General features: G+C 40.9%; 2 protein-coding genes across 2 annotated transcripts; one reads left to right on the forward strand and one right to left on the reverse strand.

The window, feature by feature from the left end:
- Positions 1-338: 338 nt before the first annotated feature.
- LOC308355724 (olfactory receptor 10R2-like) lies at positions 339-1,280 on the forward strand (the record flags this gene model as incomplete). The annotated part of the gene is made up of 1 exon (XM_080824165.1): positions 339-1,280. One exon carries the CDS (start codon positions 339-341, stop codon positions 1,278-1,280), a length of 942 nt encoding a protein of 313 aa, XP_080680291.1.
- Positions 1,281-13,356: 12,076 nt separating this feature from the next.
- Positions 13,357-14,301, reverse strand: LOC308355718 (olfactory receptor 10T2-like; the record flags this gene model as incomplete). The annotated part of the gene is made up of 1 exon (XM_080824159.1): positions 13,357-14,301. One exon carries the CDS (start codon positions 14,299-14,301, stop codon positions 13,357-13,359), a length of 945 nt encoding a protein of 314 aa, XP_080680285.1.
- Positions 14,302-14,615: the final 314 nt, after the last annotated feature.

Here is a 14,615-nt window from a genome sequence, read left to right on the forward strand (position 1 = left end):
GAATCTTAGATTACCAAATTAAGTGGAGAGTACATAAGTCTGCAAGAGTGGAGTGGGGGAGGGGATGAAGGGACTGGCTTTATGTCAACAAATATTGTGCCTTCGTGTGAACACTAACCCCAGACTCATTGATAAAATCATTGGCAGAGAAACAGCACTGTGGATACATATTAATTTAGGATAATTTTTGGTTAACTTATAATGCTTTTTTTCCCCTTTATTTCCCTTTCACACCAGACTGGTGCTGGCTATGTAATGAAGGATAAGTCTCTCTGATTCCTCGATCCCAGGGGTCTTTGGACCTGACCACAATGGCTTTGTTCCACGGCATCCTCTCCATGGCGAATTCTTCCCAGGTCACTGAGTTCCTACTGCTGGGTTTCTCTAGCTTCGGTGAATTGCAGCCTGTTCTCTTTGTGCTTTTTCTCTGCCTCTATTTGATCATCCTGAGTGGAAACTTCACCATCATCTCTGTCATCCACGTGGACCGCAGCCTTCACACACCCATGTACTTTTTTCTCTGTGTCCTTTCAACCTCTGAAGTCTTCTACACAATTGTTATCCTGCCCAAGATGCTTATCAACCTGTTCTCTGTCCTCAGGACACTCTCCTTCACGGGCTGTGCCACACAGATGTTCTTTTTCCTCGGCTTTGCTGTCACCAATTGCCTGCTTCTGGGAGTTATGGGTTATGACCGCTACAATGCCATCTGCCAGCCTTTGCGCTATCCCATTCTCATGAACTGGAGGGTGTGTGGACAGCTGGCAGCAAGTTGTATTGTTAGTGGCTTCCTAATATCTCTGGTGGGAACGACTTTGGTCTTCAGCCTCCCTTTCTGTGGCCCCAACAAAGTCAACCACTACTTTTGTGACATCTCACCGGTGATCCGTCTTGCCTGTGCTGAAACCTACATCAATGAGCTGGTCATCTTCATCTGTGGAGTCTTGGTGCTTCTTGTACCCTTGATCTTCATCTGTATCTCTTATGGCTTCATTGTCCATACCATCCTGAAGATCCCATCTGCTGAGGGCAAACGGAAAGCCTTCTCCACTTGTGCCTCCCATCTTATTGTGGTCATTGTCCACTATGGCTGTGCTTCCTCTGTCTATCTTCGGCCCTCAGCCAAATATTCATCAGGCAAAGACAGGCTGGTGACAGTGACCTATACTATCATTACCCCACTGTTGAACCCTATGGTATACAGCCTTAGGAACAAGGATGTACAGCTGGCTATTCGGAAAATGATTGGGAAGACTGCGGTTTCTCTTAAAACTTTATAATCAGAACGTTTTCACACACATTCAGGCCAAATGTTTCATTACATGTTTAGTCCATAACAGTTTCTGGTAATATCTGTCCATATAAGTGTGTGGCCTTAGACAAGTTGTTTGATGTTTCAGGGTCTAAACCTTCTCTTCTTAAAGCAGGCACGGTAATACGTTCCTCTCAATGCTGTTGAAGGATTCAAGGAGATAGCACAGTGTCTGTCACTAACAGTTAGCTTTCCTCCTCCTCTTGTTCTGAAAAGGCTTAGGAGGAGGATCTAAGACGGCTGTGGGGTAGGAGGACCTTGGGTTTACCTCATCCCTTGAACATACTTAGCCAACTACCAAATAATTCTGAATACCCAAGAAATTGACCTAAGGACTGGCAAAGAAGTTGCAGAAGTAGAGGGAACAAAGAGGCTAACTGGAGGAAGGTAGGAAGTATGGAGATGTGGTACGGGGGAGGAAAGGACTGTGGGTGCTGAAGTGAAGAGGGAGCCTTGGCTGTATACAAGGGTGAAAGACAGCAGAGCACATAGGGATATACACAAGGAGAGCACGTCGCCAAAGCCATTGTCTGGGAAAATGAGAGGGGCTGAATTTATGAGTTTTGCAACCAGTGGGGCTCAAAGCCTGGAGTTTTAGATTCATTTGCATGGCTGGGATAGAACCCCGAGGGTTTTACCCTCCTCCTGGAAGGAAGGCAGCCAGGGGGCAGATGATATGATCTGAGGACCACCTAAGGTGCATGGGGAGAGATGGTTCACTCCTCCTGGAGTGCATATATGAAAGGTGGAACTTGCAGAATTCCCTCTCCAGGTACAAAGGAGCTCACAGGCACCATTTCCTTCCCCCACCATTCAGCATAGCACAGAGATACTGGCTGAGGGTGGCTAACCCAGGCACTGGTTATTTGGCCTGCCTTGCTTCTTATCTTACACTCTTGCACTCTGGAATAATTGCCCTTCTTGGTCAAACTTGGATCAGAACCAGCATGGCAAGACCCTCCCCCAAAGGACCAGTGCAGGTCCATACCACATCAGGCCACTTAACTCTAAAAGTCAGCAGGCTTGGATAGAGCCCAGAGTGCACTGTGCTTCTCCAAGCACCAAGCAACCCAGAGTAAATCAATATTCTGTCACTCTCCTTCCATATGAAAGGACTTAAAGACTGAAAGACAATATTTCTTTTACACTTTTGCTGTGGACTCAAGTCCTGACCCCACCATGTACTGGCTCTGGGACTTTGATGTGTCTAAATCAATGTTCTCATCTTTATAATGCAGTTCACTCTGATAATCAGCTAATTTAACTTTCAAGATTTCTCCAAAATAAGCGAGAAAATACTACTGCAATGTTTAAGTGTCATGCAAACATTTAGAATCAAAATGGGGCAGGTGCTTTTCAGAATATGACTTTCATACTGCTGGATGCACACCGCTGGTTTCAGAAAGGGTTTAAAAGGATAGAGTTTCCTTGACTAGGACAGGGAAATGAATTCTGCACCTGTCCCTTATTCAGGAGGATCTCCAAAAAGTCTGAGTCATAAATGTCATGGTCACAGGAGATCTTAAACCCCTAGGCCAATAGTCTCATCTGAGAGATGAAGAAATTGAGCTTTAGAGAGTACTAGGGAGACCCCAAGACTAGAAACAACCAACTTGATGTGTCAGCAACAGAAGAGAGATATTTGTCTTTCAGAGTGTTATTGCAATTGTGTTATCATTCTTCCTCGAGGTGTTTATTATGTAGATAGGAACGAACTCTTTGTGCATCTTTGTGCAGTTTCTCCCATGTTCTCTTCCTGAACCCACAGGTCTCTATGAGCTTGTGCTAGTGTTTCTGACTGACTCTGATTTTGTGTCCTTTGGGTTTCTATGCCTTTGTATCTTTCAACTGTCATTGTTTGCAGGGAACTCACTGAGTACTAGGACCTGTATTACATACTGTAATCGTCTTGATGCCACACACCACAATCATTTCTGAAAAAGAATATTATTCCGGATTTTGTAGATGCACAGACATGCACACAAACTCACACACACACACACACACACACACACACACACACACACAATGAGATGTTATTCAAGACTTAAAACAAACAAACAAACAAAAAAAAAAGGAAAAGAAATCCTGCTATTTGCAAGAACATGGACCTGGAGGAATTAGGCTGAGTGAAGCATGCCAGTCACAGAAGGGCAAATTCCACTTAGAGGAGAAAGCCAAAGAGTCAAACGCAAAGTCACAGAGCAGAATGGTGATTGTCAGGGTCAGGGCAAGTGCACAGTGGCTGTTCAGTGGGTATGGCTTCCAGCCGTGCAAGATGAACATGTTCTAGAGATCCGCTCTTCATCATTGCGCCCGTTGTTAACACCACGGTATTATGTACTTCACATTCATGAAGAGGGTAGATCTCATGGTAAGTATCCTTGCTCTGATGAACAAAAGATTTTCTGATTAAAATATCGCTGAGCGCCCTACTGAGTTAAATCACTACCAAGACAGTGTCGATGTAAATTGAGGAAGCTCACTGAATCCGTTAATTTAGGATATGTATAAAATTATATGCATAGTTATACTGAAATTCACATTAAAGCTTAAACTGTCCTGGTTAGCATTCTTTGGAGAGCACAGCCTTACTCTCATGGCAGTCTCTGCTTCTCAGTGGCACTCCACCGGCATGGGCCCATCACCCTTCTCTGTCTCTTACCTCAGATGGAAAACCATAGGTCCCACTGGGAGCTAGATGTTTGCTCTCACCTCCTGTCCATTCTCCACTTTCCCAGTTGGACAGGGGGTCAGCCCCAGACAGAGGTCTGTTATTCAGGGATGGACTCCCATCTGCCCTTTGTTTTCCTGAGAGGAACAGAGGCACAGAGGCTGCTGGAGACAAAAAACCAAAGCTGAAGTGGAGAAAGGGGAAAGGTCAAAATGGGACAGAGGATACCAATCTCTACTCAGGGACAGAGACGTGATGATGGTCTGGGGACTTAGACCCCGACCAAATGCAACCAGTTTCCTTCTGCCATTTTGTGCCAGTTGATGGAAGTCCACAACCCACATCAAACACTGGCCACAGAAGAGTCGGCACCTTCGTTGTATTTACTGGTAGTGGACGGTTCTTTGCTGGGTCTCCTGATGCCAGATGCATCGTCATGGAGATGTTGCTCTGGGTTTAATTAACAGCTGAGTTGATTGTGAAAAATAGAAAAAAATCAACAAATGCCAAATTGCTCAAAATTGGGGCCAGGCAAGAGGGCTCTCAGCAACTCTCAGATGCAGCATGTAGCAATTCTAGAAAATTTTGGTAATTTTAAGTTGATTTCTCAATTTTACACATTACCAAAGGGACAAAAGGGAAATTGACACAGAGAATGCATGATGATAGATAGAATGCATGATTATAAAACATGTTGGTTTAGCTTAAAATGTGCTTTTGTTCTTACAATTAGGGACGTCTTTCCTGTCAGGCTAGAGAGTGGATTCAGCAATGTTGCTTTTTATAGTGAAGACCCTGGTGGGAGTGAGCTGAAAAGAGACACAGTTCACCACCCAAACTGACTGCATTTTTTCCCACCTCTCTCTTCCATTACCCAGAAACAAATACAGCGTACTGTTGTGCATAGGGAACATGGTATCAGTGTGTGCAGAGAGTTGGGTAGATCAGTGGTCACAGACAGCATTACCTGATAATACAAAGGTCCTCTTGAGGCCAGATGGAGACTCCTGGTCCCCAGCCCCTTCCTGTCCCTTGCTCCCCATTGCTCCTGTTGCGGTGGAAAAAAAGACCAAAGGGCCATCCCATTTGGTTAAGATAAGATAACAAGTCATTGCTCCTGCTGAGGCAGAAGAAAAAGACCAGATGACCATTCTGTTTGATTAAGAGAAGAAAAAGAAACAAGTCCCCTGGGGTGATTTAGCACTCTAGTGAGACACCTCCCCATAAGTTATATTTCCACATGAAGGGGCAATTTGGCCTTGAGAGACCATGAAAATGTCCCGTTACCATCCCCAATCACCCATAACCATAAAAACTCACTCCTAACCCTGTCGGATGCTCAGACTTTGGGAGTGATCCCGCTGGGCCCCCTGTCGATAATAAAGCTAAGTTTTCCCTGATTTCCATGTGCAGCTTGAGTTTCCTCAGTCGCTTCAGATTTTCTGCAACATTCTCAGTTTACACAACAATACCATCACTTATTTTCTAATCTCCAAAATTTCTGGTTTCCTCTTGTCTTGTGGCCACATGAGGCATGAATGTGATTCAGCATCACTTTCCAACATATGTGGATGGATGTTGAAAACCCCTAACAATGACAGGGGCACAAAGTAGGAACTCATCAAGTATCAGTAGATAAAGAAATAGGGATACAAAACAGAGCAATTGGGAGCATCAGAACTCATGCCCATGAAGAAGTAGGAAATAAGAAGAGTGAATTTAATGGATTGAATTGGAATGCTGAACTTTGTTCTGTTACTGATGCCCATCGCTCACTTCTACTACTTGATCAAGGTATTATGGGCCTGTGAAAAGCTGTGTATATTTAATGTAGGCACCTCGATGAGCTTGGGGGTAAGTACACACCCATAAACCATCACCACCACCAAGACCATAGACCTACGCATCAGCTCCCAAAGTTTCCTCCCATCACTATTACTGTCATTGTTCTTTTCAATGTTTTGTGTTAAAATGGCAAGCATAATAAGATCTACCCTCCTAGCCAATTTTAAGTACGCAGTATTGTATTGTTAGCTGTAGTACTGTGTGGTATGGTAGATCTCCAGCACTCATCTTTCATAACTGAAATTTTGTACCCTTGACTGACATCTCCTCATTTTCCCCTCCCCGTAGCCCATGGCTACCTCCATTCTCTTTTTTCCATTCTCTTCTATGAGTTTGTGCTATTTTCGATTCCACTTATCAGGACCTTGTGTAGTATCTGTCCTTCTGTGACTGGTTTATTCCACATATCATAATGTCCTCCAGGCTCATCTGAGTAGTTTCAAATGACAGGACTTCCTTCCTTTTTAAGACTGAGTAAGATTCCATTGTATGTATATACCATATTTTCTTTATCCATTCATCCTTCCTTGTGGGCCTTTAGTTTGTTTTCATATCTTGATTATTGTGAAGAGTGATGCAGTGGGCATGGGAGTATGGGTATGTCTTTGATCTCCTGATTCTGATTCCCCTGGATAAATACTCAGAAGTGGGGTTGCTGGATCATACAATCATTCTATTTTTAATTTTTTGAGGAAACTCCATTTTGTTTTTCATAATGGCTCTACCAAGTGCAATTTCACCAACAGGGTACCTGAGTTCCCTTTTCCCCACTTCCTTGCCAATACTTACCTTTTGTGTCTTTAATAAAATTCATTCTTTTAAACAATTAGTCTAGGTGTGAGCTGACATCTCATTGTGCTTTTAATTTACATTTCTCTAATGATAAGTGATGTTGAGCAATTTTTCATATGCCTGTTGGCTTTTTGTTTGTCTTCAACCTGGGAAAGAGATAGTTTCTTCAATAAAGGTGTTGGAAAAAATCAGATATCTCCATACAAAAGAATGACATTAGACACATATATTGCACCATACATATCAATCAACAGAAACTAGATTAAACACTTAAACATAAGACCTGAAACTATAAGCTTCTCAAAGAGAACAGAGGGAATATTATCTTGATAGTGGTCTTGGCAATAATTTTTTGGATACGACACCAGAAGCACAAGCAACAAAAGCAAACATCAAGGATATCAAACGAAAAAGCTTCTGAATAGCAAAGAAACAATCCACAAATGAAAAGATAATTTTTAAAGAAGGACAAAAAATTTGCAAAGTATGTTTTTGGTAAGTGGTTAATATCTAAAATACATAAAGAACTCATGCATTTCAAAAGCAAAACAACAACAACCATAACAAAGAACCAAAAACCAAATAACTTGATTAAACAGAGGGTAAAGGGCCTGAAGAGACATTTCTCCAAAGAAGATATACAAATGGCCACCCCACTACCTTCATTTTTTTTTCCAATTTTGGCCTCAGTCTCATCCAATTGCTTCCCTTTAGTGGTTCAGGGGAGAGCAGGTGACACATACTACGTCAGTCAGCCAGTGGGTTTCCTCTGCTTGAGGGTTTGGTTCAGGATGGGCATGTGATCCAAATCTGGACCATCAGGAACAGAAAAATCCAGTGTCTTAACTTCTGTTTTCACATTTGAAGAAGTGACTTCTCTCTTCCTTTGGACTGGATTGTGTGAGCTGGAGTTGTCAGAGACTGTTGAGTTTAAGCTAAAAACGAAGCCAAGACTGAAGAAGCAGAGCTTTGAGACACATCTGGAAGACTCTGTGAGGATGACTGTTGGAACTCTGCATCAACCTGTGCCCAAAACCATGGCCACAGTGGACTTTTCAGCCTACCTGAGCCAATAGGTTTAGTTTCCATTAATACCAGTTTGAGTTGGATTATTTTTCATTTGTAACCAAGGAATCTTAAATTATAAGACTTTGTCACCTTCCAGGATGGATTAGAGATGATTTAAGTATGTGCTGTGCAGGCAAGTATAAATGTATTAACATATAAGAAATTAGGGTGAAAGTAAAGTAATAATATAGCAAGGTGATTTTGGAAGAAGTCATTAAGGAGTCCTTTGGAAGGAGGGTATAGAAATGTATACCCTGCAGCCAAATACATGCATTAAATTCAGTTTCAAAATTATGCATCAAAGTTTACACTGGGTAATTCAAGAGACAATGAAAACAGTTAAGAGTCATGTTGTTCACAGACCCAATAATGTGGGGATGTGATTTCCAATATAGAAGGACTGCTCATACTAATGAAGCCAGAGATAATTATTGGATATCTAATCAGAAAAGAAGAAGGTCTACAAAACAATGTGACCGTATCCCACCTAAAACCCCAGGCTTACAACTTAAATGGAAAATGTAGGTTTATTTACTTGATCTCAGCCCACCCAGGTCATGAGTCTGGACTAAGACTGTCCAGATCCTCCCCCAGTGCAGTTCCCACTGAACAGCCTCTTCAAGGCCTTTTTTTTTTTTTTTAATTTTTTTATTTCTTTTCAGCATAACAGTATTCATTATTTTTTTCACCAAACCCAGTGCTCCATGCAATCGTGCCCTCCCTAATACCCACCACCTGGTTCCCCCAACCTCCCACCCCCCACCCCTTCAAAACACTCAGGTTGTTTTTCAGAGTCCATAGTCTCTCATGGTTCACCTCCCCTTCTAATTTCCTTCAACTCCCTTCTCCTCTCCATCTACCCTTGTCCTCTTCAAGGTCTTTTGAGTGAGGGATGACAAAAGGCAACATCCCTGACCACTAACTGTCTCTCTTTGTCCTTCCATACAACAGATGCCAGTATGGCACCTCCCACTCCCCTTCACCCATGTTGCCCATTCCCCACCCCTCCCACCCACAAGAGCATACATTTTTCAATATTTTAGAAAATGGATTGCCTGACCTTAAACATTTAGTTCTCATATCCATCTGGAATTGATTATATGTTTGATGTGAGATAAATGTAGATTCTCTGTTTTCTCCTGTGGATGTCCATTGATACTATACTATTTTTGTAAAGATTTTCTTTCATTTCAGATATGAGAGAATGCACTTGAATTCAATGTCAACTTTGCCATAACCAAATGAATATACGTATATTGAATTATTTTTTTAAAGATTTTATTTATTTATTTGACAGATGGAGATCACAAGTAGGCAGAGAAGCAGGCAGAGAGAGAGGTGGAAGCAGGCTCCCTGCTGAGCAGAGAGCCAGATGCAGGGCTTGATACCAGGACCCAGGGATCATGACCTGAGCTGAAGGCAGAGGCTTTAACCCACTGAGCCACCCAGGCACCCCAATATATTGGATTATTTTTGAGTGATTGTTTTTCCCTTCTAGTGTTTAAGGTTTACATTTCTGCATCAGCATTTAGTATTTTTTTCTCTAACTGAATTATAGTTTTGATATTAGAAATGTAAGTACTCTTGACTAGTGCTTTTTATTTCATTTTGTTTTGTTTTTTTTTGCTGTTGTGTTTTTATTTTATTTAAATTCTATTAACTAACAGATTGTATTATTAGTCTCAAAAGTAGAGTTCAGTGATACATCAGTCTTATATAATACCGCACGCTCATTACATCATGTACCCTCTTTAATGTTCATCACCCAGTTACCCCATCCCCTCACCAACCTCCCCTCCTACAACTCTCAGTTTGTTTCCTGTGATTAACAGTGTTTTTGGCTTATCTTCCTCTCTGATCATGTCTTGTTTTATTTTTCCCTCCCTTCCCTATAATCCTCCATTTTGTTTCTTAATTCCACATAGGAGTGAGATCATATAGTAATTGTCTTTCTCCGACTGACTTATTTCACTTAGCTTAATACCCTCTAGTTCCATCCATGTCATTGCAAATGGTAAGATTTCTTTCTTTTTCTTTCTTTCTTTCTTTTTTTTTTTTTCTGATGGTTGAGTACTATTCATACATATATATATCACTTCTTCTTCATCCAGACATCTGTCATGGATATCTGGGCTCTTTCCATAGTTGGGCTATTGTAGACATTGCTGCTATAAACATTGGGATGCATGTGCCCCTATGTTAACCACATTTGTATCTTTGTGGTAATCCCCTAGTAATGCAATTGCTGGGTCATAAGGTAGCTCTATTTTCAACCTTTTGAGGAACCTCCAAACTGTTTTCTAGAGTGGTTGCACCAGGTTACATTCCCACCACTGTGTAAGAGGGTTCTCCTTTCTCTGCATCCTCACCAACATCTGTCGTTTCCTGACTTGTTAATTTTAGCCATTCTGACTGGTGTGAGGTGGTATTTCATTGTGGTTTTGATTTGTATTTCCCCGATGCCAAGTGAGGTTGAGCATTCTTTCATGTTTCTTTTGGTCTATTGTATTAGATTTGTGCTTTTAAAAGATTACTTTGACTTTCTTATTCTCTTGAATTCCTGTATTCCTTATTCCTAGACTTAAGGATTTTCTTTTTTGCTGATTCAGAGAAACATAATTTATTTTTGTATTATTGACTTTATATCAAACAGCCTTGTACATATGTTCATTTATTAATTCTGTATATTCCCATATAATTTCTATGTTCTCAAGAACATTTCCAATGACCACAGTTTAATTTCTTCTATTCAAACTATCATGATTTTGTTTCCCTTTCAATGGGAAAGAACTCTAGTACTGAATACAGAAATAGAGAGTGGGCTCCATTGTTTTATTCCTGATATCAAAGGGACATTCCCCCTATTTCATCATTAAGCACGATATTTGCTGTCAATTTTTAAGATATGCTATCCAATTAGGAAAATACACTCTTTTTAGTTTTATATGTTTTCATTTGTAATTGCATGCTAGTTATTGCATTATTCTGCATCTATCGAGAGAATTGTATCTTAAATACATAAATCAAATTTTAAAGTAAATTATATATATAATTGTCTTAGGTGCAAAAAAAATTACATATATATAATTTATATCCATGTCTACTCACATCTAGTCTATATACCAGTCTATTTTTTTTATTAGTTTCAGAGGTAGAATTTAGTGATTCATCAGTTGCATATAACACTTGGTGCTCATTACATCAAATTCTCTCTTTAATACCTATCACTCTATTATCCCTTCCTCTCACCCACCTATCCTCTAGCAACCCTCAGTTTGTTTCCTAGAGTTCAGCACCTCTTATGGCTTGCTTCCCATTCAATTTTCATCTTATTTCATTTTTTCTTTCCATTCCCTTATGTTCATCAGTTTTGTTTCTTAAATTCCACATGTGAGTGAAATCATATGGTATTTGTCTTTCTCTGACTGATATATTTTGCTTAGAATAATACCCTCTAGTATATCTACATTGTTGTAAAAGGCAAGATTTTTTTTTGATTGCTGAGTACTATTCCATTGCATTTATATGCCACATCTTCTTTATCCATTCATCTGTCAATGGACATCTGGGCTCTTTCCATAGTTTGGTTATTGTGGACAATGCTGCTATAAACACTGGAGTGCAGCTGCCCCTGTGTTCACTACATTTGTATCTTTGTGGTAATCCCCTAGTAATGCAATGGCTGGGTCATAGGGTAGCTCTATTTTCAAACTTCTGAGGAACCTCCAAACTGTTTTCTGGAGTGGTTGCACCAGGTTGCATTCCCACCCACAGTGTTAGAAGGTTCCCCTTTCTCCGCATCCTCGCCAGCATCTGTCGCTTCCTAACTTGTCAATTTTAGTCATTCTGACTGGTGTGAGGTGGTATTTCATTGTGGTTTTGATCTACGGATCTAATTTAATCAATAAATCTATCAATCTGTTCTCTTTTTTTGTCAAAAAATGTAGGAATTTTGAAATGTAAAATATGTTAAGTCAAGCCAAGCCACCCTTAGATAAACCCCATTTTTTCATATAATTGGGTTCAACCTGATTGCCTGAATTTAACCTACAAAGTTCCTCCTATGGGATTCTTTTTCTTCTTATCTTTATCACCTCTGTCACTGTGGAGCTCTATTTGGGGTACATGGAACACATAAATGCATTCATCTAAGCTATGGAATCCTTCTCTGAGTCTGTGCACCTGCCCAAAACACTCTTCACCACTCTTTGCTTCTTTAGTTTTTATTTATCTTTTAGATCTCAATTTCAACATTACTTACTCCATAAAGTCTTTTTTGATTTCTCCAAGACTGATGTAGATCCTCACACATATACAGCCATTGCATCCAAAATAATTACTTATTGTACTTCCTTTTAGTCTTCAGTGTTTCTGACCTCTCTGCCTTAGTTACTCCCACTGTGCCTATTGAGTGATAGATGCCAAGTAATTACTTGTTCGATAAAGGAATGAAAGTAGAAAATACATTCTGAGTCAACCATAGAGTAAAAATCTTTATTCAGTATCTCACTATGTCTTACGATGTACCACTGAAGAGCCAAAAAAAATCCATTCCATTTTGTGATTATCTACATTCACAGGCAAATTAAAAGAATTCAATGCCCTGCCTTTATCATCATTTATTCATTGAAAAAATATTTTTGAGAGCCTCGTGTGCACTGAAGTGAAAGGTTGAGAAATGAATATTTGTGAAATTATTATATAAAATGCAGTTGTTTTCCTGAAACATACCTTTAAATACACCCACAGGAAACTAGGTGGATTATGTATGAGGTACTGAAAAGAGGTGACTGAAATTTGTTCACTTCTCACAACAGGTTTGGAAGAAAGAAGGCTGCTCCACCTACAACACTTACTTTACTAAAGCGGCATCAACAGAGTTCTTGAGTAGTCAACTGACTTTCCCACTATATCTGGCATTTAATACAACACTAGTTTATGGAAGAAAGAAAGCAAGAGGAAGGTGGAGGGAAAGAGAATTATGTTTTGTAATGCCTATGCCTTCTACCAGATAAGCACAGGATTATTTTGCATCTGTTAAATTACTGTTTCTTAAAACACCCCACTGAGAAAGTATTGGGACTCGCACATTACCCATGGAATTGCAGACCGCATGAGAGGTTAACCCTGGCTTATGGTGTTCAGCTGAACATGATCCAAATCAAGATTCAAACCCAGGTTTCTGTGAGTCCAACCATCTATATTTTCTTCTCTACCATTAGTCATTTAGAACTTGAATTCCCCCCCCCTCATTTATCCATAAGTGAATTCATTCTTTTTGTGAATTTCATTCATTCATTTATTTTTTTATAAATATTTCTATGAAACCCTCAAAATATAGAGAAAAGCATTTGGAAACTTCAAAGTTCTATTGTGATGGTGTCTTTCAGTTTGAGAAGAGTATCAATGGGCTAGGCACTCTCAGAAGGATAACGTGTCATTAGTAGTGTCATCTGAGAAAGCTTACATTTCCAGTGCATTAAAATAGCACGACTTCAATGCTTGAGAGTTCCCATATTCACACACCTTTCTGGGGACCAATGGGTACAACCTCCACAGCTGATACAGGCTAACCACAAAGAAATACTTCCCAGTTAAATGAGTCAAGGTAACCTGAAGTCCTCATTTCATTCATGAATATAACTCTCCCAATTTACCAAGTCACTCATACAATTTTGGCAGATGAATACCTGCTGAGAACCTTACTCAGGGCAGTCTTCACTTCTTTATTTCTCAGTGTGTAGACAAGGGGGTTGAGCAGTGGGGTGATCACAGTGTAGGTCACTGCCACAAGACGGTCCTTATTTGAGGAGTAGAGGGATGTGGGCCTCAAGTAGATGAAGGATGCACAGCCATAGTGGACGATGACCACCGTGAGGTGAGAGGCACAGGTGGCAAAGGCCTTCCGCTGTCCCTCGGCTGATGCGATCTTGAGGATGGTGGAGACAATAAAGACATAGGAGATGAAGATCAGCACAAAGGGGACCAGCAAAACCAGAATGCTGAGGAAAAAGATGACCATTTCCTTCAGGTTGGTGTCAGTGCAGCCTAGTTTTATAACTGGGGAAACATCACAGAAAAAGTGGTTGATCTGATTGGAGGCACAGAAGGGGACAGTAAACACCAAGACATTGACAACCACAGAGATCAGGAAGCCGCAGCAGCTGGAGGCTAGAACTAGCTGCACACAGGTGGCTCGGCTGACAACAAGTGTGTAGTTGAGAGGGTTGCAGATGGCAACATAGCGATCATAGCCCATTACGGCAATTAGAAAACAGTTGGTACAAGCCAAGCCCACAAAGAAGTAGAGCTGAGCAGCACACCCAGAGAAAGAAATAGTCTGGCTGGTGGAAAGCAGGTTGGTCAGCATTTTGGGTACAATGACCAAGGTGTAGCAGGTTTCAGAGCAGGAGAGGACAAAGAGAAAGAAGTACATAGGGGTGTGTAAGGTCCTGTCCAGACGAATGACAGCCATGATGGTGGCATTGGCCATCAGAGTGGTCAGGTAAACCAGGAGGAAGATGAAGAAGAGCAGGACCTGCAGGTCCCCCAGGTTTGAGAAGCCTAGAAGGACAAATTCAGTGATCACGCTCCGGTTCTGTCTCGTCATTGGTCAGTGCGAACCAGATTCAGACTTCCTGAAATTGTGAACAGAGAGAACTGGACAAAAGGGAAATGCCCTGAAGAGGCCATGTTTGTGTTTCTGCACAAAGCTGAAATACTGGTTTGAAGAAACGAGTAGCAAACCTTTAAGCGCAGTGACCATAGGATGGAGGAGAGCAGGAGGCAGGAGGACAAGTGACCTAAGATATGTCCTAATGCAAGGACACCTGAAGTTCCATGCACAGTCTGCCAAACCAACAAGTGATTTAGAGCTCACCTCACCTAATCCTGTCATTTTATGGAAAAAGAAATGCAGGCACC

This window comes from Martes martes (genome assembly GCF_963455335.1).
Source record: "Martes martes genome assembly, chromosome: 15".
Classification (NCBI taxonomy): domain Eukaryota; kingdom Metazoa; phylum Chordata; class Mammalia; order Carnivora; family Mustelidae; genus Martes; species Martes martes.